This window comes from Oryx dammah, unplaced genomic scaffold (assembly GCF_014754425.2).
Source record: "Oryx dammah isolate SB20612 unplaced genomic scaffold, SCBI_Odam_1.1 HiC_scaffold_7, whole genome shotgun sequence".
Classification (NCBI taxonomy): Eukaryota; Metazoa; Chordata; class Mammalia; order Artiodactyla; family Bovidae; genus Oryx; species Oryx dammah.
The window spans coordinates 22,442,514-22,464,737 of record NW_024070191.1 but is presented as its reverse complement, the minus strand read 5'-3'; the positions used below and the strand labels follow the sequence as shown (position 1 = coordinate 22,464,737).

At 38.4% G+C, this 22,224-nt stretch overlaps 1 protein-coding gene across 3 annotated transcripts in view; it reads right to left on the bottom strand.

Moving 5' to 3' along the window:
- The window catches only part of DLC1 (DLC1 Rho GTPase activating protein), a 515,375-nt gene that overhangs the window by 283,155 nt on the left and 209,996 nt on the right, over positions 1-22,224 (bottom strand). For all 3 annotated transcript variants that reach the window (XM_040243175.1, XM_040243174.1, XM_040243173.1), the window contains exon 4: positions 21,132-21,272. In XM_040243175.1, coding sequence (XP_040099109.1) covers positions 21,132-21,272 — 141 coding nt within the window. The remainder of the gene's footprint in view (positions 1-21,131; positions 21,273-22,224) is intronic.

Here is a 22,224-nt window from a genome sequence, read left to right as displayed (position 1 = left end):
TGGGGTCTGAATGTGCTGCTAGGACAGTTTTCTGTGTGTAACCTCATCAGTTCAATCAAGGGCTGAATCTTTGACCCTGACCTCAAGTGACCATTGTGTTCCAAATGGCTGAAACTTTTTTCCCCAGTAATGTCTAACTCAATCTGGAAAAGAAAATCAGAGCTGTTTTGTGGGAATAAGTGATAGTGAATTTTCAAACAGATAAAGTTTTGATCCCTACTTCAGAGCCGACAGATAAATGTCCCACAGTGATAAAGGTCCTTAAGTGGCATGTCATCTGTCCCCTCGGGAAATACATTTTCCATGACACCAGGCCCAAGTTCACGTGGTCTTTTTCTTCCTTCCCTTTCCAGTCTCTCTGACTCTTTTTCCACGGAGCCCTGGCCCCTTCTCCTTCAAGGTCAGGGCATCTCTGGCTGACTGAAGCGTTGCCTTTACATTTTATGCAACAGAGCTAATAATAAGGTTAAGTTATTTGCTGCAGGAAAATCACAAAGGACCTGAGATTGATATAAAGGGACCTTACCCAGCTGAAAATGCAAGGTAATTCTTCCCAACATGGAAAAAAGAATCTTATAAAACATTAATGTTTTATCAGTGGGGGCACCTTCCACATTAGGCATTCTTAGGCATGTACTGAGTTGATTCTTGGGAGGTGAATCTAGGTAGTTTGGTACAAACACATATACTCTGAGCTTTCAGGCTAAACAGACCTTGCAGAAGGACAGGTGAGGGTTGGGTGTGAAAGGTTCACAGTTTCTAGAATAAACAGAAGTTTGTTTGTTTGTTTGTTTGTTTGTTTCTGAGCAGAGAAGCGGTACTGACATTAGCAAAGCTCTTTCTGCTCAACCTCTCTCCAACGACATTAAAGCAAGGGGTATAGAGCAGCACTGCGTGTGACGGCTGGGCTCACCTTCATACTGGCAGCCTGTGGTCCCTAAACACCATGTCTCCAGCTCCTCCCCATTTCACCCTGCTGTGCAGAGATTTGTTGAATCTGGTTGAGCTTCTAATAGGTTCATTCTTTCCATTCAATCTGTATATATATTTCCTTTCATAGTCTAGTAAGTTTGGTATCATTGACTTTGGGGGAAAAAAGATGATTTTTTTCACCTAAGTCAACAAAGACCTGCTTCTTCTTTTGTTGTTCAATCAAATAGTCAATTTTTACTCTTTATTTCCTTGTTTTTTCTTAGACATTTAAAAGTGTTAACTGTGTCCTCCTTCTCAAAATGATGTTCTTTTGTATTCAGTCATTAAGTGGCCTTGCTTCCTCCCTCCTCTTTACTCTCTACATTCAATACATGACTGCATGGATTATAATTTTTTTAACATATCTTGAAGAAAAGCTATGACCAACCTAGACAGCATATTAAAAAGCAGAGATTTTACTTTGCTGACAAAGGTCTGGCTAGTCAAAGCTATGGTATGCCAGTAGTCATGTATGGATGTGAGAGCTGGACTATGAAGAAAGCTGAGCACCGAAGAATTGATGCTTTTGAACTGCGGTGCTGGAGAAAAGAGTCCCTTGGACTGCAAGGAGATCCAACCAGCCAATTCTAAAGGAAATAAGACCTGAATATTCATTGGAAGGACTGATGCTGAAGCTGAAACTCTAATACTTTGGCTACCTGATGTGAACTGACTCACTGGGAAAGACCCTGATGCTGGGAAAGATTGAAGGCAGAGAAGTGGACAACAAAGGATAAGATGGTTGGATGGCATCACCCAACTCAATGGACATGAGTTTGAGCAAGCTCCGGGAGTTGGTGATGGACAGGGAAGCCTGGTGTGCTACAGTACATGGGGTCACAAAGAGTCAGACACGACTGAGCAACTGAACTGAATTGAGCTCAGAGCCTGCACTTAGGCCAGACCAAATCAGCTGTCAGTCCCCAGATGTGACCATTTTGCCTGGAAAATTCTTGGTTCTTGACACCTCCACTAAGGTAGCTCCATCTGTCTTTAAATACTTAAGAAACACTTTAGAGCACACATATCATCTCATCTTTCCCTGATTCCCTCAAAACTAGTGTAGGTGTCCTGCCTGTAAGTTAGAATTGATTGTTTATTAGTGTGTCTCCCTGTTTAGCTGTGAGCTCCCTGAGGAAGTCTGTTTTATCTTGAGTACCTAGCACATGCTTGGCACATAGTAGGCACTCAATACATTATTGATGAGTAAGGAAATAAATAACCAAAAGGTAAATTTGGCATATAAAAGCATCTTCACTACTGAGCAAATACACTGTAAAAAGATCAACTAAAAGCTTTGGTTCTATAACACTTCATTCTGAAGAGCCAAATCCTCTTGTAAACACTCAACAGGGAGTGATGGACGCAGGTAACAGATGCATTAAAATAGATTGAGAGATGATTCATCTGACCTGCAATTTGAGATTGTGTTTATTGGGAAACAGCTATAGCTCCTTTCTATTTACACTTCACTTATTGCTTCTTTCTAAAATGTGTGCATGTGTGATTTTGATAATGGGAAATAGTATACTAAATGTCTGAAGAAAATGGTGCTGAAGGGAATTGACCTTTATCAGGGATTATTTTAAAAGTCCCAGAAAATTCCAAAACAAAGGTTCAAAATCTTGTTTTCCTTGGTAATTGCTAATAAAGATTAAACATTTATAGAGAGAACTGCAGCCGATATGTCATTGTTTCCACGGGTAGCCTGTTTACAACCATTTTGTACACAAACAGCAGTATTATTCTAAGGTCGGTAACCAGGTCACTAGCCTTTCAAGAAAATATTCAAACAAATTCTTCTCTGGTAATGTGACCAGAACCTCATTTCTTCAGAGGCACCAACACAGTGCAGAAAGCCTTTCTAAGTGTTTGTGTTCCTCATGATAAAAAAGATGATTACTTGATGGCATCTGAATTATTACAATTATGAGACAAAATATGTTTTGTGTAGTCTCCATCATATTCTGACCAAAGGTAAAAGTATTTCCTCCTGGAGGAGGAAATGGAAACCCACTCCAGTACTCTTGACTGAGAAATCTCATGGACAGAGGAGTTTGGCAAGGCTACAGTCCAAAGGATCACAGAGTCGGACATGACCGGGCGACTCAGCACAGCGCATAGCACAAAAGTATTTTCTCATCTCCTTGAGTACAAAGGAACATGCCATTGACAGAAACGGAAAAATTAACAAAGGTACACAGATACTTCATTTTAAAAGACACAGAATTCCTCTTAATAGTCTGTTTAGCACAGATTTTCACTCTTACAGAAAGAAGCCTATGCATCAGGTCATTAAGAAGCCAGATAACACATTTTCTGGAGATATATGCATTTCTAATTTATAATATATGTACTTCAGAGTATTCCCAATGAGGAAAGATGGTGAGGATGCCACCAGCACCATGACCCAGCATCTACCAGGGCTTGGCTCAGAAACCAGCAACAAAGAAGCACAGCTAGAGAAACTAGCAAAGATGGCTGTAACTGAAACTCAAACGACAGGTATTAAGATGGACGCAGCCAGGGGTGACTGAATTATTCGTCTTTTTCGTCATCCGTCATCCTCAGCTTCCCGGATAATGACCACATTCATTAATGTCATTCTGAAGACGAAAGTGCGCTGTTGGGTTTCCCCTGCTGATGAAAGGGCTCCTTCCTCTTTCACTTGTCCCTGTAGTGGAATATCCCAATCTTCCTGGGAACTTGACTCTAATAATCGCTCCTCATCTAATGCTAGGGCATGTAGGACAAGCATGTCCTCTATGGGCTGTTGATCTGCTTAGTTAACTCAATTGTCTTGGTCCTTTTCTAAATTACACACGTGTCTCCCTAATTCACCCTAACATGGAAAATACCAGAATTTGCTTCAGTTCAAAGAACAATCTGCCACAGAATTAAAGCAAAATGAAAACATACATGCTATTTAAATATTAATTGATTCACCAAAGTAACTTTATGTACTCCTTTTAAAGAGTACATCTGTTATACAAACTGAAGTATAACAGCAGTCACTGGTAGAAAGCACACTGTGCATTGAGTACTTTGCTAAGGGACTTCTTTCTGTAAGTCACTGAATCTTCATGAGTAGCCTTTAAAAAGGACAGGTTGAATTATTTAATTAAAATTAATATATTTTACAACTAGCTTATTATAAATAACAAAATATAAAATGCATACATTCATATATAAAGTATTTTTATAGTTTACTATAACTATTCTGAGTATAAATTATCATTATAGAATATTGTATAAAGCTATATTGCTCTGTTTCATGAAAATATTTACCATAATTTCTTGGTTTGGAGTACTTTATCAAAATTTAACCTAAATCTAATAATTTTCCAAAAGAATTTTTAAAAACTCGTAAAAGGACAAGTTATATAGCAAACTATAATAAGTCATTATCTGCTTAAAAGATTTGTGCGGAAATGTTATAAATGAAAGAACTATATCTACTTTTTAATATTTAAAATTCTGCCTCTTGAAATGGGTCTCAACGGAATAGAAATACTCCGTTAATGGCCATGTATTGTTATGGATTTAGATCCCTACAGTGAGCACTTCCCATCCGAGCTTCAACTTAACCTCTGCCCCAAGAGGCCAAAGGGCAAGCGGACTAAAACCTAAATTCTTTAAATTTACTATCTAAATTGGAAATTTCAACAGTGATTATTTTTTTTGCCTATGATGAAAAAATTTTTAATTGTTCATATGTTTCAAAGCTTGGCTACCATTTTAATTCAAAAAGCATAAAATACATGTAACTATGAGTTATGTATTAAACTTGTGAGACTATATACACACATATATATAATATCTTATATATTATTATATACCACTCCTCCAGTGGATCAGACAGTAAAGAATCTTCCTGCAATGCAGGAGACCTAGGTTTGATCTCTGGGTTGGGAAGATCCCGTGGAGGAGGGCATGGCTACCCACTCCACTAATCTGGCCTGGAGAATTCCATGGACAGAGGAGTCCAGTTGGCTACAGTCCATGGGGTCACAAAGAGTCAGACACGACTGAATGACTGACACTTTCATTTTCATATGTTATTATATATTATCATTATAATACTGTTAGAGGAAGCACGCTGACTGAAACCGCCCACCCTGGCCAGGCACCATAGTAACCATTTGCGTGAGTTGTTTTACGACAGGACGTCCTGGTAAGGAACACAGAACTAATAAGCCTCCATCAACCAGAAGATCAGGAAAGGTCAGAAGGAGACACCACATGTCCAACCACCTCCCAGAATCCTTCTCTCTGGCATCCATCTTGGCTGAACAAGGTGTGCACCACCAGGAAGGACTCTGAGTCAGAACGATTGGCTGAAGACAACCCAGAAACTAATCCCATCACCACAAAACCCGAGACTGCAAGTCACATGGCAGAGCTGTTCTCCTGGATTCCCTGACCCTCTTGCTCTCCACCCGGGCACACTTTCCCAATAAAATCTCTTGCTTTGTCAGCATGTGTGTCTCCTCGGACAATTCATTTCCGAGTGTTAGACAAGAGCCCAGTTTCCGGCCCTGGAAGTGTTCCCCCTTCCTGCAACAATACTATGTATTATATTGTTAACTTAAAAATATCAGGAAATATTGATACCTAGGATTATTAGAGTGGCTTGTGGATTCTCTTCTAATTTTCTCCTAATTATTTTTGAGAGCATGAACACTGGAAAGATTTAAATTGTATTCTAGCTACTGCTCTAAGAAAAATTATCAAAAAGAAGAAAGATGTTCCCATGTAGTCTTCATGTGTCTTCTGGGTGAAGAGATGGTCTCGCTGTGAGGAACTAACTGATCCCATTCATTCTTATGCTGTCTGTGCAGTGGCTCTGACCTTCTCTTATAGAGAATATGAAGAGGATTTTTACACCACGCTGTAAACTCCATTCAACAATGCATGTGATCACTTCCCTGTTTAATAAGGCAGAGGACAATGGAGTGCTCCCCCAGCTGGGAGCGTCAGTAAAGATGTGACTTTCCCCATGGCTCCGGGGTAGAGACCTGCCTGCAATGCCCGAGATGTGGGCAAGAGACGTGTGTTTGATCCCTGGGTTGGGAAGATCTCCCTGGAGAAAGGAAATGGCACCCCACTCCAGTATTCTTGCTTGGGGAGTCCTATGGACAGAGGAGCCTGGCAGGCTGCAGTCCATAGGGTTGCACAGAATCGGACAGGACTGAAGCGACTTAACATGCACAGATGGAGTATTCTTGCCTGGGAAATCCCACGCAAGGGTTGCAATATAGGCTTGCAAGAGTCAGACATGACTGGGTGACTAAACAATAACCCGTGTTCCTACTGCCTCTAGGTCTTCCTTACAGGCAGCCTTCCCTGGGACCTGGCACTTGAGAGTGCTTGGGGACCCTCCGGGTCACACCCTCGTCTGAAGCCCAGCACCCTTTCCTTCCCCTTCTCCCTGACCATGACCACCCTACTCATCAGGCAATTTTTGAACATGAGAAAGGCAAAATCATTAGAATAGAAAGTGTGATTTGGGGATAACAGAGTTAGAAATGTAAAGAAATAAGGCAGGTAAGTGTGTGGGAGACGGGAGGCAAGCTTTGTTTTATGGATTCACATAACCAGCACGGGGAGAGTGGAAATCTAGAGTTGTCAGGACACTTCATCTTCCTTGAGAATTCTGTCTCATGATATCATGCCGAAGCTCTGACAAAGTAACTGCCTGCTTTTACCTACTGAAGTCTTCCATGTGACAGGAAGTAAGACAAGACTGGTCTTTTCAGCCAATATTTAATCCTACTTCTTGTCATGTGATTCAAGTCAGTGGGTCTCAATGTGTCAAGATTCTCCACCTGTTAAATATTGATTACTGTGGCTGATTTCATGGCTATTCAGTGTGGATTCGGAGAAGGCGATGGCACCCCACTCCAGTACTCTTGCCTGGAAAATCCCATGGACAGAGAAGCCTGGTAGGCTTCGGTCCCTGGGGTCGCGAGGAGTCGGACACGACTGAGCGAGTTCCCTTTCACTTTTCACTTTCATGCATTGGAGAAGGAAATGGCAACCCACTCCAGTATTCTTGCCTGGAGAATCCCAGGGACGGGGGAGCCTGGTGGGCTGCCATCTATGGGGTCACACAGAGTCGGACACAACTGAAGCGACTTAGCAGCAGCAGCAGCAGTGTGGATTACGTGTGTCAGAAGATTGTAAATAACATGGGAGGAAAAAAATCAAAATCTGGTAGAAACCATCAGTGACAAAAAAAGTAGCTAATGAGTCTTTAAATTGTTCCAAACTCTTGCACTGTGACTTTGCAGCTTTTGGTTTTGGTAGATGAAGATGTTTTTGGCGGATAACTTGGTTATCCAGTGTGGTACAATGAAGATTTTTAGGGCTTGGCTCAAAAGAACCCACTAAATTGCATGCTTTTCATTTTCAGTGCCTATGATAGATATTGGTACATGTAATAACTCCACTTTTTGTTCAAGGAAGCAATGAGAAGGAGTAAAAACTAGTAGAAGTAGGAAGTAATTATACGTGTATTAAATCTAGCCCTTTAAATTACATATCATTTAATGAATCATTCTAAAATAAGTTAAAAATACGAACAATTCTGTGACAAGAAGACATGTCTGTCACAAGAATTCTCTGTTGTGAGGAGGACATTTATTAATGGTGTTTATAAAACACTATAAAATACTTTTCAAGGGAACCACTAAAAATTTGTAGAGAGGAAATATCAAATATATATAAAAATTGCTCAGTTAATTTAAGCCATAGATCCTTACAGAAATACAACAAATATTCCCTCACGATACTTGGTCTTATCTGTACTTTTGGCGTTATTGTGCAACATACACTTCTGGATAGCACTGCAAGTCCTCAGATATCCTTGGTGAATTCTTAAAGTTCCTGAAAAGTCACTTAAAGTTCTCTGGTCGTTGGAAGTACAAATTTTAAATCAGTGACTCCTAATGATAAAAGGTGAATTTATGTAACTAAATTGCCTAATGCTGCTGCTGCCAAGTCGCTTCAGTTGTGTCCGACTCTGTGCGACCCCATAGACGGCAGCCCACCAGGCTCCCCCGTCCCTGGGATTCTCCAGGCAAGAACACTGGAGTGGGTTGCCATTTCCTTCTCCAATGCATGAAAGTGAAAAGTGAAAGGGAACTCGCTCAGTCGTGTCCGACTCTTCGCGACCCCACGGACTGCAACCTACCAGGCTCCTCCATCCTCGGGATTTTCCAGGCAAGAGTACTGGTGTGGTGGGTCTATTTTGTGTATGAAGTGATACAAAATTTGACCAGAAGATGGCAGCATTCTGAAAGGAAAAAAGAACAAGAAAGCAAACAGGAAAACAAAAGGCAAGATAGAGCAATCCTGCTGTTCAAGGGTTTAAGGATGACTATTTCAATGTGTTAATTTTTTGTATAATTTATTTGTTTCAAGGTATAATATTTCCTAATCCCAAGAATAGTAACTTGAGTACTCATAAGAGCCTACCTGTACTTTCTCATTAAAGAAGAAAGTCCTTTCAAAGATCCAATAATTATATCTAGATAGAATTTTAAGTCAGTAGTGTATTCATTTTCTCTTGGAGTAAAAATATTCTAAAATAATACATATGGTACTCAAATTTATGTCCCAGAAAGATATTAACTACATTAGAATTTTCTCTAAAATATCTGTTTGGGGTGGAGGAAAGTTCTTGGGTACTATAAAATGCATTATATAGAAACATAATTTGAAAAACATGAAAATATTCTTCCATAGAGAATTATATATCTCTATATATCTATATATAATTTTATTTACAAATCTTTAAAAAAGAAAAAGTCCTACATCAGCCTGAAAGAGTAACAGAATTTTCCTATGTGCTTAACTAACAGCTTGAACTGAACTGAACTGAAAAGATACACAGGGGAGCATATACTCCATGTCCTTTTAATGGCCCTTCCAATTTGTACAGCAAATAGAATTATGGATCATCCGCAATGACAAAATTCTTCAAACCAGTTAATGAGTAATGTTTATTCTGTGTAACTGAGAAATAATGCTAGGATAATTGTGGAAAATAATAAATGTATGATGGTAACTAATAAAAAATATTGACATGATTTAAATTTTGTGTCTTTTGCTTTTAAGTGGAATTATATATTTTTGCCATAAAATTATTTTCTGGCTTGACAGTAATATATTAATGAAAGTTTTCAGGTATTTGGTAAGAAAAAAATTACATTTCGTATCCTATTGCTTCAAACACTTAAGAAAAATAGTCCTTCAGCCTGAGTCTGAATATAAGCAGGTATCCTTGGGGTCAATTCCTGCCACCCAGGCAGTTTCTAAGTCAGAATATATCCATTTACTCCATTAAGTTGTGCTGTGCTGTGCTTAGTCACTCAGTTGTGTCCGACTCTTTGTGACCCCACAGACTGTAGCCTGCCAGGCTCCTCTGTCCATGGGATTCTCCAGGCAAGAATACTGGAGTGAGTTGCCGTGCCCTCCATGAGGGGATCTTCCAACCTGTGGATCGAACCCAGGTCTCCTGCATTGCAGGCAGATTCTTAACCACCTGAGGCACCAGGGAAGCCCCAAGAATACTGGAGTGGGTAGCCTATCCCTTCTCCAGGGCATCTTCCCCATCCAGGAATCGAGCCAAGGTCTCCTGCACTGCAGGCAGATTCTTTACCAGCTGAGCTACCAGGTAAGTCCCTCCATTAAGTTAGACTGACCTAATTCCCTCCATCCATGCTTGATCTGACCATTTGAGACCCACTAAGTGTACTTATTGCTGAAACCCATCCTTCTTTATACCAAGAAGCTACTTGCGCTTCTAGAGTTCAGCCACAAACTAAATGTCCAGTAGCTCTGGCAGGCAGGGTTCATCCCTTGTCACTGCATGAGACCTCTTCCACATCACAATTCCCAAGAAACGGACTCATGCAGAAGGGTGTTTCTTCAGCACTTGTCGGAGCTGAAGAAGAAATCAAGCCCTCCAACAGACAAAACAAATTATGCTAGTAGACCCCCAAAGTAGAAAAAAGTAAAAGTCTAGGCAAACAGCTACAACACTTACATTTTACCTCTCTGCAAGAATAGTTATTTATTTTAAACCTTTGGCATCATTCATTTTTAAAATTGTGTTCAAATTTGTTAATCTACAGCTCAACTGGTATCACTGACTCAACGGACATGAGTTTGAGCAAACTCTGGGACATAGTGAAGGACATGGAGGCCCAGTGTGCTGCAGTCCATGGGGTGGTAAAGAGTTGGATACAATTTAGCGACTGAAAAACAAACAACAACAGCTCAATTGTCTGTCAACAGACAAACCATGTTGGAGTATTTTAATGTGCCACCTGAGCAGTATGTTTTCTGACTTGATGTTTTTAAGATAAACCCATTTCTTAAATAGTTTCCCCTCCTTTGCTGCTGCTAAGTCACTTCAGTCGTGTCTGACTCTGTGCAACCCCATAGACGGCAGGCCACCAGGCTCCACCGTTCCTGGGATTCTCCAGGCAAGAACACTGGAGTGGGTTGCTATTTCCTTCTCCAACTCAAAAGTGAAAGTGAGGTCGTTCAGTCATGTCCCACTCTTCACGACCCCATGGACTGCAGCCTACCAGGCTCCTCCGTCCATTGGATTTTCCAGAGTACTGGAGTGGGGTGCCATCATCTTCTCCATTCCCGTTCTTTAGGGGCTATGAGTTCTGCCTTTAGCTGGGCCAATCAAGGAACTGAAAAGTGGTATTCACCCCATTTGGGTGTGTGCCTACCGGTCTTTAGTCCTGTCTAAATACAGTTTCAGAGAACAACAAAAAGGTACCACCATAACCTTGAATCTGCGGTTTTATCTTGCTCAGTGTTCTTAGCTCTCAGACAGCACAGAGAAGAAATGTGCTGCCCTGGCAGCCATCATCACAGCTCATCAGACACAGATCTGTGTGACAGGATGTTAAACCTGAAGTTCTGACTTAAACCCTAAGGTGACAGATTCAATATCAAAGTGAGTTGTGATACAGGAAAAAAAATGAAGATCTTATAAAAGGATTTGGAGGAGAATGCATTAGAGAACTCTCAATCTCCCCTAATCCCCAAAGGATCTAATAGGATGAAGAATCAGAACATTTGGGGAAAAGTGATTTTGGAGAGGGATTTGGGGTTCTGTGAGTCCTCTTCCACATTTTTCCCTACAAGGAAAGGTTAGTAGGGAGCCTGTTCTCATTTCAAGGCTGGTTAGAGGAACCTCAATGGGATCCTTCAGACATGGAGAGGGTAATGTGTCAACTACAACACAAGGTCCACAGGAGCCTAACCCAGCCTGTTCTATCCCACCATCTAGCACAATGGCTTACACACGTCCATAGTGAGTTCTTACGGGTTTTTTTTTTGGGGCGGGGGGAGGAATTAAGTTTTGTAACATTAATGTTTACAACATTAATAGTATTCAAGTTCAGCTACATTATAAATTATAAAGGCTTTTGTTTAACAAAATGTAGAATAATTTCATTAGACATGAATATATCATTTAGATATATTACACATGGCTAGTAAATTTTTTTACATTCTGATTAAGATGTTCAAATATCTGATAAATATTTTAAAAGTTCAATATTAGGAGAAATAGAAAATTACTCTTTAACAAATATGTGAGCCTTTTTTAGTCTATGTAACTACATAAGAGAATATTAGAAATGCAGACAAAAATATATGTAGAACTATCCTTTATAGTGTTATATAATATTGTATTTAATACAGAAAAAACTATAAATGTGCTATCAGTAGGGAAATGATTGTACAATTTTGATATATTCACAAAATTCAAAACGTAAAATTTAAATTTCCTTAGGAAACAAATTTACATAGAAATTCTACTAGTTCTGAGTTCTAAATGTTTTTATCTCATAACAGTTATTTAAAATTCTGACTTAACTCCCCAATAGACAGTTTTTTAAGAAGTAAAACTCTACAGTTCAGTGTCTGAAATAGAGAATTTAATGATCTGAACCAGCAGAATTCCAGACCCAGGCTAAGGTGAGTTGCTCTGATCCAGAGCCTGCTCTCTCCCACCTTTTTGTTTTTGATTGGCACCCAGAGCTCAGGACTCAGTGATGATGAAACTTTGTGAGTGAAAGTGTTGCCCGAGCAGCAGAGAAGTTCTGGGTTAAAGTTCAGCTTTACCAGGATGCTCTTGGATATAAAGTAGACAGATATTAGAGGCTATCTGGACCCAAGAAAAAAATTCTCCAACATTTTTGAAGGCTGATATATAAGAGGGATGAATGTAAGTCTGGCTGGGACAGATGGAGGAAGGCAGTTTCAGGGGTGCCCAGAGCGCATAGCACTGAATAGCACTGATTTATTATTATTACTTCCTTGTTTGTATGATTCTCCACATTTCACAGTATGACTAGTTTGGTAATGCCCATTCAGTATCATAGTGTTTATATAAAGGTAGTGCCTTCAAAATGAGTCAACGGGCCACAACAAAATAAAATGGACAAAGCAATCTACGGTAAAAAGGAAGTAACTGGAGCTGTTTTCATGATCTCCTGCTGCCGCTGAATTGCTTCAATCCTGTCCGACTCTGTGTGACCCCATGGACTGTTGCCCACTAGGCTCTTCTGTCCATAGGATTCTCCAGGCAAGAATACTGGGCAGGGGTTGCCATGCCCTCCTCCAGGGAAGGTGTTTAATAATCCAGAAGTTGCCTCCCTTACACCAAGTTGTCACAGTGGAAAGAATAGAGTCACTAAAAAGTGAGAGTGGCAACAATAATGTAGGGAATATGAACTATTCATTTCATTCAAAAATAAGAAAGTAACATACAAAATGCTCATTAACTAACCAGAATATCAAGAACACTGGTAGCTTTCAAGTTGACTGTGTCTTAGGACCCCATAAAAATAAAGAATAAACAACTCCCTTATTTTCATATTTTTGTTACATGACTCCAACTGTTCAGATGGGTGATATTCGGAATACGCAAATGCTCTGTGGCTATTTTTACTTTTTCATTTAGAAATCTGGTTTGTGGTAGATAGCTCAAAACTATAGTCACAAAAACTCTCTGTGTAAATTTAGTGTAAAAGATACTGAATATTCACATGGAAAATCCAGTTAAACATTTCAATTGACTGTTGAAGTGAGCACTGAAGAGGCCATCAAACATTAGGGCAGCATTAATTATCAATCAAAAATCAAAGAAAGGAATTACAAAAAGAATGGAAACACTGCATATATAATTAGAATTTGGGGACAACTCAGTTTGAAATGAAGGAAGCGCTGTGAATAAGGCTTACGGGTTATTATTACTGCTCAGTGCTATGAATTATATTCTTGGTTGCTGTGATGTGGCATGCCGTTGGCTTGCCATTTTACATTGCCCAGAAATAACTGGAAGTTGTTGTTTCTCTTGGATGAAAATATGAGCTGGATTCGAGAAGTAACATCAGCACATGGAAAAAACTAAATTTTTCTCATTGTAATGATGATAACATACAAAAGTACTATTCATATGACCAAATCCTAGGTTGCAGAATTTTTTTTTTTTTTTTTACCATTTCTTGTCCTCATTTATATCTTTGATTTTCCCCATCTTTCTTCTAGTTGTAGGAATTCTGCTCCAGATGTCTAATTAACCAGGTTATTATACATGAAATATGAACAAGATAGAAAAACACATTTTCCAACAATAAAAAAAAAATCACATAACTACCATGTGCTCAGACTTTCATATGAAGGATTAGTGTGTCTGGATGCAGGTTACGCTGATTCTTGGCACAATGAGACTCCTAGATTCAAAGTGAAAAATCTTACGTGAGGAGGTTATTGTGTAGCTCAAATAGCCCATCCCAAACAATACTATCAGGAATTAATGTGCATGTGGAATGGAAACAGATGTCAGTAACTTCAAGCACAAGAAATGAGAGAATTTTGAATAATTTTAAGTAGAAAAGTAAATGGTTATGAAAAATGTTTCTATTTTTCAAAGCCAAGCTTAATGAATTAATATTTATTTATAATTTCAAAATCCAGAATATGTGAATGGAATTCTCTATGTTAAGAAATATCTCATTGTCATAATCACAGAATGATTCCCTTTTTAGAAACATTTTTCCCTCAGCTCTCCTGTGGCTCATTTTTCCTTAAAAACACTATAAAATTTGCCTTATTTTTCTCTCTCATAAACAATGAGGATCTTAGTGAACAAAGAAAAATACTTTAAAAATCCACATACTTTAATGCTATTGCTTAGCTAGGTCAAAATTAAATTGTCACATTCAAAAGCATTACAATCAAAGGCATTTTTCTAAGACCATTACATTTTTGTTCACAAAGTGGTAAAGTTTACTAATTCAAATTTTTTGATGTTTTAGAAGAATTGGACTAAACTCTCTTTACAAATTCTGTGTGGTTATTTTTTCTTTTACTATGCTATTTTCCTTACTTACCATAAGTGACATTATGAAACAATATTTAAATTCTAGTAATTTTATGTATTTTCCCTCTAAGAAACCAGTAAAAAGGAATATTTGCAGTTCCTATTTGCAAAAAAAAGTTAATGTTTCATCCCTTTGTTTTAAATAGTGGACAGCATTAGACAAAATTACTAGCTTTGTTAAAAAATCTGATAATCACTTAAGCAAAAATACAGAATAATATCTTGGGAAAACAAAATAGAGACCTAAAATTTTGCATATGAATTGGGTTTTAAATGATCCTTGAAAAGGATGTGATTTGAACTCCGGAATCTACAGGCTGTTTTTCAGTTTTACTGTCTACCATATATTAATAATATGTCACATGCATAATGCCTTTAGCTTAATAATTATATGTATGAGAGGTGTGACTACAATTTGTATAAATGCGGTTTATATTGGAAGCTTTATGGGGAATCTCTGATGGTTTTTCTTTTCTTTCTTGAATCAGTTTTAATTTCCTTAATATGCTATATAATTAGGACAAATGCCAACAACATTTTATAGTTTCATAGCAGATTAGACTGTATCATATTGGATGAAAAAAGGAAAAAATAAGATCTTGTTTTTAAATGACTTAAATGTTAATAACATTCATTAGAAACAACACTAAGTCAAAATTCATATACAAAGTCATCACCCTCCTTTTTACCTCCACTTCAAAACACTTATGTTTTTTAGGGAGGATAATACTATTGACAAGTGAATGTAAGACTCCCAGATTACTGTTTGTTTCTATTATGCCAGAGAGGAGAAAAATAGATTTATATAAGTGCCTCACAGTTGTGTTTCAGAGACATATTGAGAGTTTTTGTTTTTTGTTTTTCTTCAAAGATAGGTTACAATGATCATGCAGTTTTTGGAACTGTTGGTGAAAGCAGCTAAAATATCAGGTTGACGGTGGCATTGGAGTTCCTTCTTTTTTAAAGTCATCAATGGCACCCACTCCAGTACTCTTGCCTGGAAAATCCAATGGTCGGAGGAGCCTGGTAGGCTGCAGTCCGTGGGGTCTTGAAGAGTCAGATATGACTGAGCAACTTCACTTTCACTTTTCACTTTCATGCATTGGAGAAGGAAATGGTAACCCACTCCAGTGTTCTTGCCTGGAGAATCCCAGGGATGGGGGAGCCTGGTGGGCTGCTGTCTATGGGGTCACACAGAGTCGGACACGACTGAAGTGACTTAGCAGCAGCAGCAGCAGAAATGACCATTAACTTGCAGTCAGGACATGCTCTTGAAGCTTTATTTCGGTCACTCTCCAGTAGTATTTAGGTAGGACTTACTCTGAACCATTCTTGGGAGGAGTTGGCAGTCCCTGGCTGGGTGGCATTCTATCTACCCTCAGCTCCCACCTCCCCCATGAGCTGTGTCTCCACCCTTATCTATCTCATTGCTACTTTGGTGAAAGTGAAAGTTGCTCAGTCGTGTCCAACTCTTTGTGACCCTATGGACTATATAAAGCCCATGGAATTCTCCAGGCCAGAATACGGGAGTGGGTAGACTTTCCCTTCTCCAGGGGATCTTCCCAACCCAGGGATGGAACCCAGGTCTCCCGCATTGCAGGTGGGTCTCCTGCATTGTGGGCTACTTTGGTAATGATGAAAAGATTAGGGATGTATTTGGTCTGTGGAAGTAGAGCTACTGTTGCCACACTGAGCTGCAATAAGATATATCTGTCTATTTTCACCCTGTGGCAATTACAGTAATGAAGGTTAATAATTTCTGCTGTTTTTGATGTCTTCAAAGGAGGGTTATTTTGTGATTCCAGTGTTCAATACACTCTAATATGAAAGCCAGTATCTTCCAACATTCCTTTTCATAGTTGAAGATACACTCAAAGCTGTCTAGCTGGGGTTCCAAAATGCCCCAGATGATTGAGGTTCTCAGTTCTGTGGTTATTGGAATTCTATCACATGGAAACAAGGGAGATTATTTTTCTATGAAGCTGATATTACTATATAGCACAGAACACCCTCCCTGTTCCAGCAGTACTTATTTTACAAATAAAATCTGTGGTTTTTCTTATCTCAGGTTTGGCCTCTTTCTTCATATATTCAGAATATATAAAGAACTCTTACAACTCAATAATAGAGAAAAAACCTAGTCTTTATTTTATTTTTTTTTAAAACCTAGTCTTTAAAAAGACAAAAAGCTTGCATGGACATTTCTCTAAAGAAGGTATACACATGCCCAAGAAGCACAATGGTGAATTGTTTGGTACATGAGTTTTATCTCAATGTTAAAAAAAAGAAGAATCGAACAGAAATTTTAGTACTGGAAAATACAGTAACTAGAGGATCATCAAAAAAGCAAGAGAGTTCCATAAAAACATCTATTTCTGCTTTATTGACTATGCCAAAGCCTTTGACTGTGTGGATCACAATAAACTGTGGAAAATTCTGAGAGAGATGGAAATAACAGACCACCTGACCTGCCTCTTGAGAAACCTGTATGCAGGTCAGGAAGCAACAGTTAGAACTGGATATGGAACAACAGACTGGTTCCAAATAGGAAAAGGAGTACGTCGAGGCTGTATATTGTCACCCTGCTTATTTAACTTCTATGCAGAGTACATCATGAGCAACGCTGGGCTGGAAGAAGCACAAGCTGGAATCAAGACTGCCGGCAGAAATATCAATAACCTCAGATATGCAGATGATACCACCCTTATGGCAGAAAGTGAAGAGGAACTAAAAAGCCTCCTGATGAAAGTGAAAGAGGAGAGTGAAAAAGTTGGCTTAAAGCTCAACATTCAGAAAACGAAGATCACGGCATCTGGTCCCATCACTTCATGGGAAATAGACGGGGAAACAGTGGAAACAGTGTCAGGCTTTATTTTTTGGGGCTCCAAAATCATGCAGATGGTGACTGCAGCCATGAAATTAAAAGACGCTTACTCTTTGGAAGGAAAGTTATGACCAACTTAGATAGCATATTCAGAAGCAGAGACATTACTTTGCCAACAAATGTCCATCTAGTCAAGGCTATGGTTTTTCCAGCGGTCATGTATGGATGTGAGAGTTGGACTGTGAAGAAAGCTGAGCACCGAAGAATTGATGCTTTTGAACTGTGGTGTTGGAGAAGACTCTTGAGAGTCCCTTGGACTGCGAGGAGATCCAACCAGTCATTCTAGAGGAGATTGGTCCTGGGTGTTCTTTGGAAGGAATGATGCTAAAGCTGAAGCTCCAGTACTTTGGCCACCTCATGTGAAAAGCTGACTCATTGGAAAAGACTCTGATGCTGGGAGGGATTGAGGAGAAGGGGACAACAGAGGATGAGATGGCTGGATGGCATCACCGACTCGATGGACGTGAGTTTGAGTGGACTCTGGGAGTTGGTGATGGACAGGGAGGCCTGGCGTGCTGCAATTCATGGAGTCGCGAAGAGTAGGACACGACTGAGCGACTGAACTGAAAGAACTCAGTGTGGATTAAACAGCAGGTTAGACAAAGCTGACTAAAGAATTAATGAATTGAAAGATAGGTTGATAGTGATTAACAATGATTTAATGACCACTTATACTGATCAGTAGCTTTAAGTAAAACAACCACCACAACAATATTTCTGGGGTTTTGGTGCCCAGCTTTAAAATCTTTCATATAAAAACTCTAAACTATTTAGTGCAGGAACAACTCAAGCCACCGATTATCCTGGTCAGAGGATGTCAGAATACTGTTGTGCAGTGGAGAAAGCACTATATAAAGATGGTATGACTACATATGGGTTGTTTGCCCAAGTGTCTAGTGTGAGAGGCATTACGAGGCTGCATCAAAGGAACAAAACAAAGAAGTAAGAAATGGGTGAGATTTTTCTCTCTGCTAATTGTTGCATCTGGGACCATCTCAGTGCCTGTTTCAGTTGGGTGTTCCCTCTTTTTACTTTAAATCACATTTTATACCTATTTGTGAGTCATGTACTTTTTAGTTACTTGCTATACATTGTGTGTAAAGTAGGGACTAAAATAAACATTTACACCTAGTAAAAACAAAAAAGAGAGATGGATGAGATTTTTTAAATAAAGCACCAGACCTTGTTTTTAATGATGTGTTTTCTGGTAGCAGATATCCTACCTTCTAGCTTTTTAATTTTGTGTGTCAAATACATCTCAGAAATCTACTTGAATGCTCAGTTTTCAGCTTGATATATACATGGTATTTATGAAAAATCTGAAGATTACTCATCGGTCCCCTTCTAATAATAAATATAAAAGTAGAAATCTTATTGAAACATTGGCACTTAGAAATCCAGAGACCTTACACACAAATGAAAATCCAAATATTTGTGGTAGTTAGTCACCATTATAAATAGATTTGTAGCAACAAATCAAATGTAACATTAAATCATTCTGAAGTGAAAGTAAGCATTCTGTAAAAATATGAGAGAAGTACCCGGAACAGAAATTTAGTTCATTTCACGTGGATATTTGAAGTAAGTGTTCTTTGAATTTAATGTTTCTACTTAATATTAACGTTGAAATTTTAGATCACAGTGAAAACAACCACTCTGTAGGATTCTACAGTTCTTTCTGTTTTTCACAAAGTAGCCAGTCTGTCATTATTCCCTAAGCTCCAAATTGAGGGGGAGTATGTACTTAATACCTCATAAAATAGGTAAAATTCTTCATTCTAATATTTTTAACCTAGGGATAACTGAAACCATAAAACTGATCCATTGCAAAAGACTTCTTTTCTAACTTTACTAAAAAGGAATACTCAAAATAACAGTAACACCAAACCCAGCAAAAAATAAACACACATGCACATTAAATCAGCCCTCCTGCTAACACAAAAGCTTGTTTTTCAAGGTACTTTTTTAATTGTTCTTTTTCTTTAAGAAATTTCCTAAAAGTCAGTTGCCTTCGACAGTACAGTGTTTGTCTCCCACTCTGGGTACCTCTCATGGCCAGCTAGAGAATTTGACTAAAGTCCTAGGAAAACCGATGGCTTTATGTTTCTTATTCTGAAAGCTTACTGAAGATGGTTACCATAAAAACATGTACATATCTCAATAGAAACATAATGACCACATCTATAAACATGGGGGTACTGAAGAAAGACTAAGGAACTGTATACAGAGTGGCAGCAATTTTTACAAATTATAAGGTGACCACACACTAAAAAATTTACATTTCAAGGGAGAAATAGCAGATACCAATAGTGATTATTTTAAAGTAAAAGATGAACACAGAATAAATGTTATAGTAAAAAGAACACTCTAAAGGTCATTAAAAGGTGTTTTAAAAACTGATTTAAGCATAAATACCATAAAAAAGGAATTCACCTCCCTTTCTATTTCTTTCTCATGTGTCAGCCCCATACCTGTTTCCAGTGTTCAGAAAGTCAATGCTCCAACATTTCCCAAATCTTCAAGCTAAAACTCTCAAGAGGTTTTGATCTTTTCCCTTAATAAGAATGTGGTAAAATCAGATTGTTTGGCTTCTATTTGAATTCTGCATTTCGACATTCTCTGTTCATTGCGGAAATGGAGAGACCCAGGTCACTGCAGTCTGCCCAGGGACATACATACTGGACCCAATTTTTCAACGTACCATAAAATAGCACTGGGTGGTATGTCATTGGTTCTTCCCATTTCCAATAAATACAGCACTAACGTGCAGCGTGTCATTGCATTTCACTGCTTTACACGCCTTCCTCTTTTGCTAGACTATGAGATAGTTAAAGACAGAGACTATCTTTTCACTGCTCTCTAAGTCTGTTTCATCTAGTATGACACGTGGCACATCATAGGTGTTCAATAAATGTTTATTCCGTCAAAAGGAATCTAGACATTCTTACAACTGAACATATCTACTATGTTTTAAATTCAAGTATTCTCTTTTGAGTTATATTTCAGATTTGCCTTTTATTTTAAAGGCAAGCAAAAAAAGCAATCCAAACTCATTTCTCTGTGTTAAGCTAACATGGACATTTAAAAAAAAATAATACGACACTATGATTTTCACTAAACCAGGAAAGGTTATTTTGGAGCCCTGGGACTTTAGATATTTGAAGTAGTAATTACTTCCTCCATAAATGTTACCTTTAGAGTCAAATACTGCTTTCCTGTTGCAGTTCAACTTTTTTACTTAAAGGAAAATGTCTTTTATTCACAATTCACTGTACTGTACTACTATATGTAGTAATTCTTCTTTTCATTTGTTTTTGTAGCATTGCAAAGTCCACGAAACATCATAATAATGACAGTAGCTTAACACTTTTTTAGTGTTTTTTCTGTGCCAAGCATTTTACCAAGCACTTGACATACCCACACAAAACTTATCATATGTGTGAAATTATATATCTATCTCCACCCTTTAATCTATCCATCTATCTGTTTATGTACCTATCTATCCATCCATCCATCCCTTGATTTTCCCATTGGTAAGCCTTGTAGTCAAAATAATAATACAGGGAAAATCATGTGAAGATTTTCATTCTTGTTTCTTTAAAGTTCTGAGTATCCAGCAAGAAAATTTAATACCATATTTTGCGTAATTGTAGAACAATGACCCATTTTAGTAAAGTACTTGTGTAATCATCTATAAAACAAAAAAATAACATTTGTTGGGTTACAGTTAAACATTTCAAGTCACTGCAACTAGGAATCCAAGAGTATTTCTTCTAAATTGAATAAATGAGATATCAACTCTTACATGATGATCATCAACACTTCATGTTGAAACTGTTATCATATATAACTTACCATAGACTTGGGTTTGGTTCCAGAATTGGCCACTGGGGTGGAAGACTGTGGGTCAGTGGACTCAGTGTTAGAAGACAAATTTATCTGTGTCTGATTTATCGAAGTGGTATCTGTTCCACTCTCAGGTCCTGATTCCAGATCCTATTAAAAAATTCATTGATATGAAGATATGTCCACACTCTCTACATGCCGTTCTCCCTGCCTCCCACACATTTTCACCTCCTCCTCCTCCCAACACACACAGACACACCACATAGTTATGACAACCAACACTGGCCTGTCACACATAACCATGGACTATTTTGTATTAATGATTGTACTCTTTAGAGGGTCTCATTTTAGAATGCAAATACTGAAAAGAGGTAGTACACTTCTTTAGTAACTTAATGGCCAATTGTGCATTGGAAAGGGCAGTAGTGGTAGCTAGCTAGGATACTGCAATAAGTCGGGAGATATTAATATAAGCCCATAGACAACTCTGACTCATTGTGTGACCCTGAGTAACTCACTTCACGTTCCTCATGCAATGCAGTTATGGGTGTCAAATGAAAAGATAGTTCTCATTTCTTCTCACCTCACTCTATGTTCCCATTAAATCTCCCTGGTGACACCTACCATCATGGCCTGGAATCATTTAGCTCAAGGGTATGTCTATCTAATGAACTAAAAGCTATTTAAGGGCAGAATTATGGGCATATTTGTCATATGTAATTCAATTCCCTCATTTGAAAATGAGTGTAATAATCACAGGCACTCATAGAGGCTTAAGAAGATTAAGCAAGATAATGCAAATTGTATACAACAAGCACATATTCAATTTCATTAAATGATAGGCATTACTGTAAATAATGTTATTATTAATATCATTATGTTTTCTGAGCAACTAGTGCACAATATGTGGATAAGACATGCCTGTTCAATGAACGTAATTACTCAGTAATCACTCCAAAGGTTGTGCCTTTAATTTACTAAATGGTATCTCCATGTTATATAGTAGCCTGAGAACACAAAGGAAAGGCAAGGATGAGGAGAATGCAAAGGGTGGTGGGTGGGAGGGAAGTGAAGGCATACATCACTTGATAATTTTATCCTG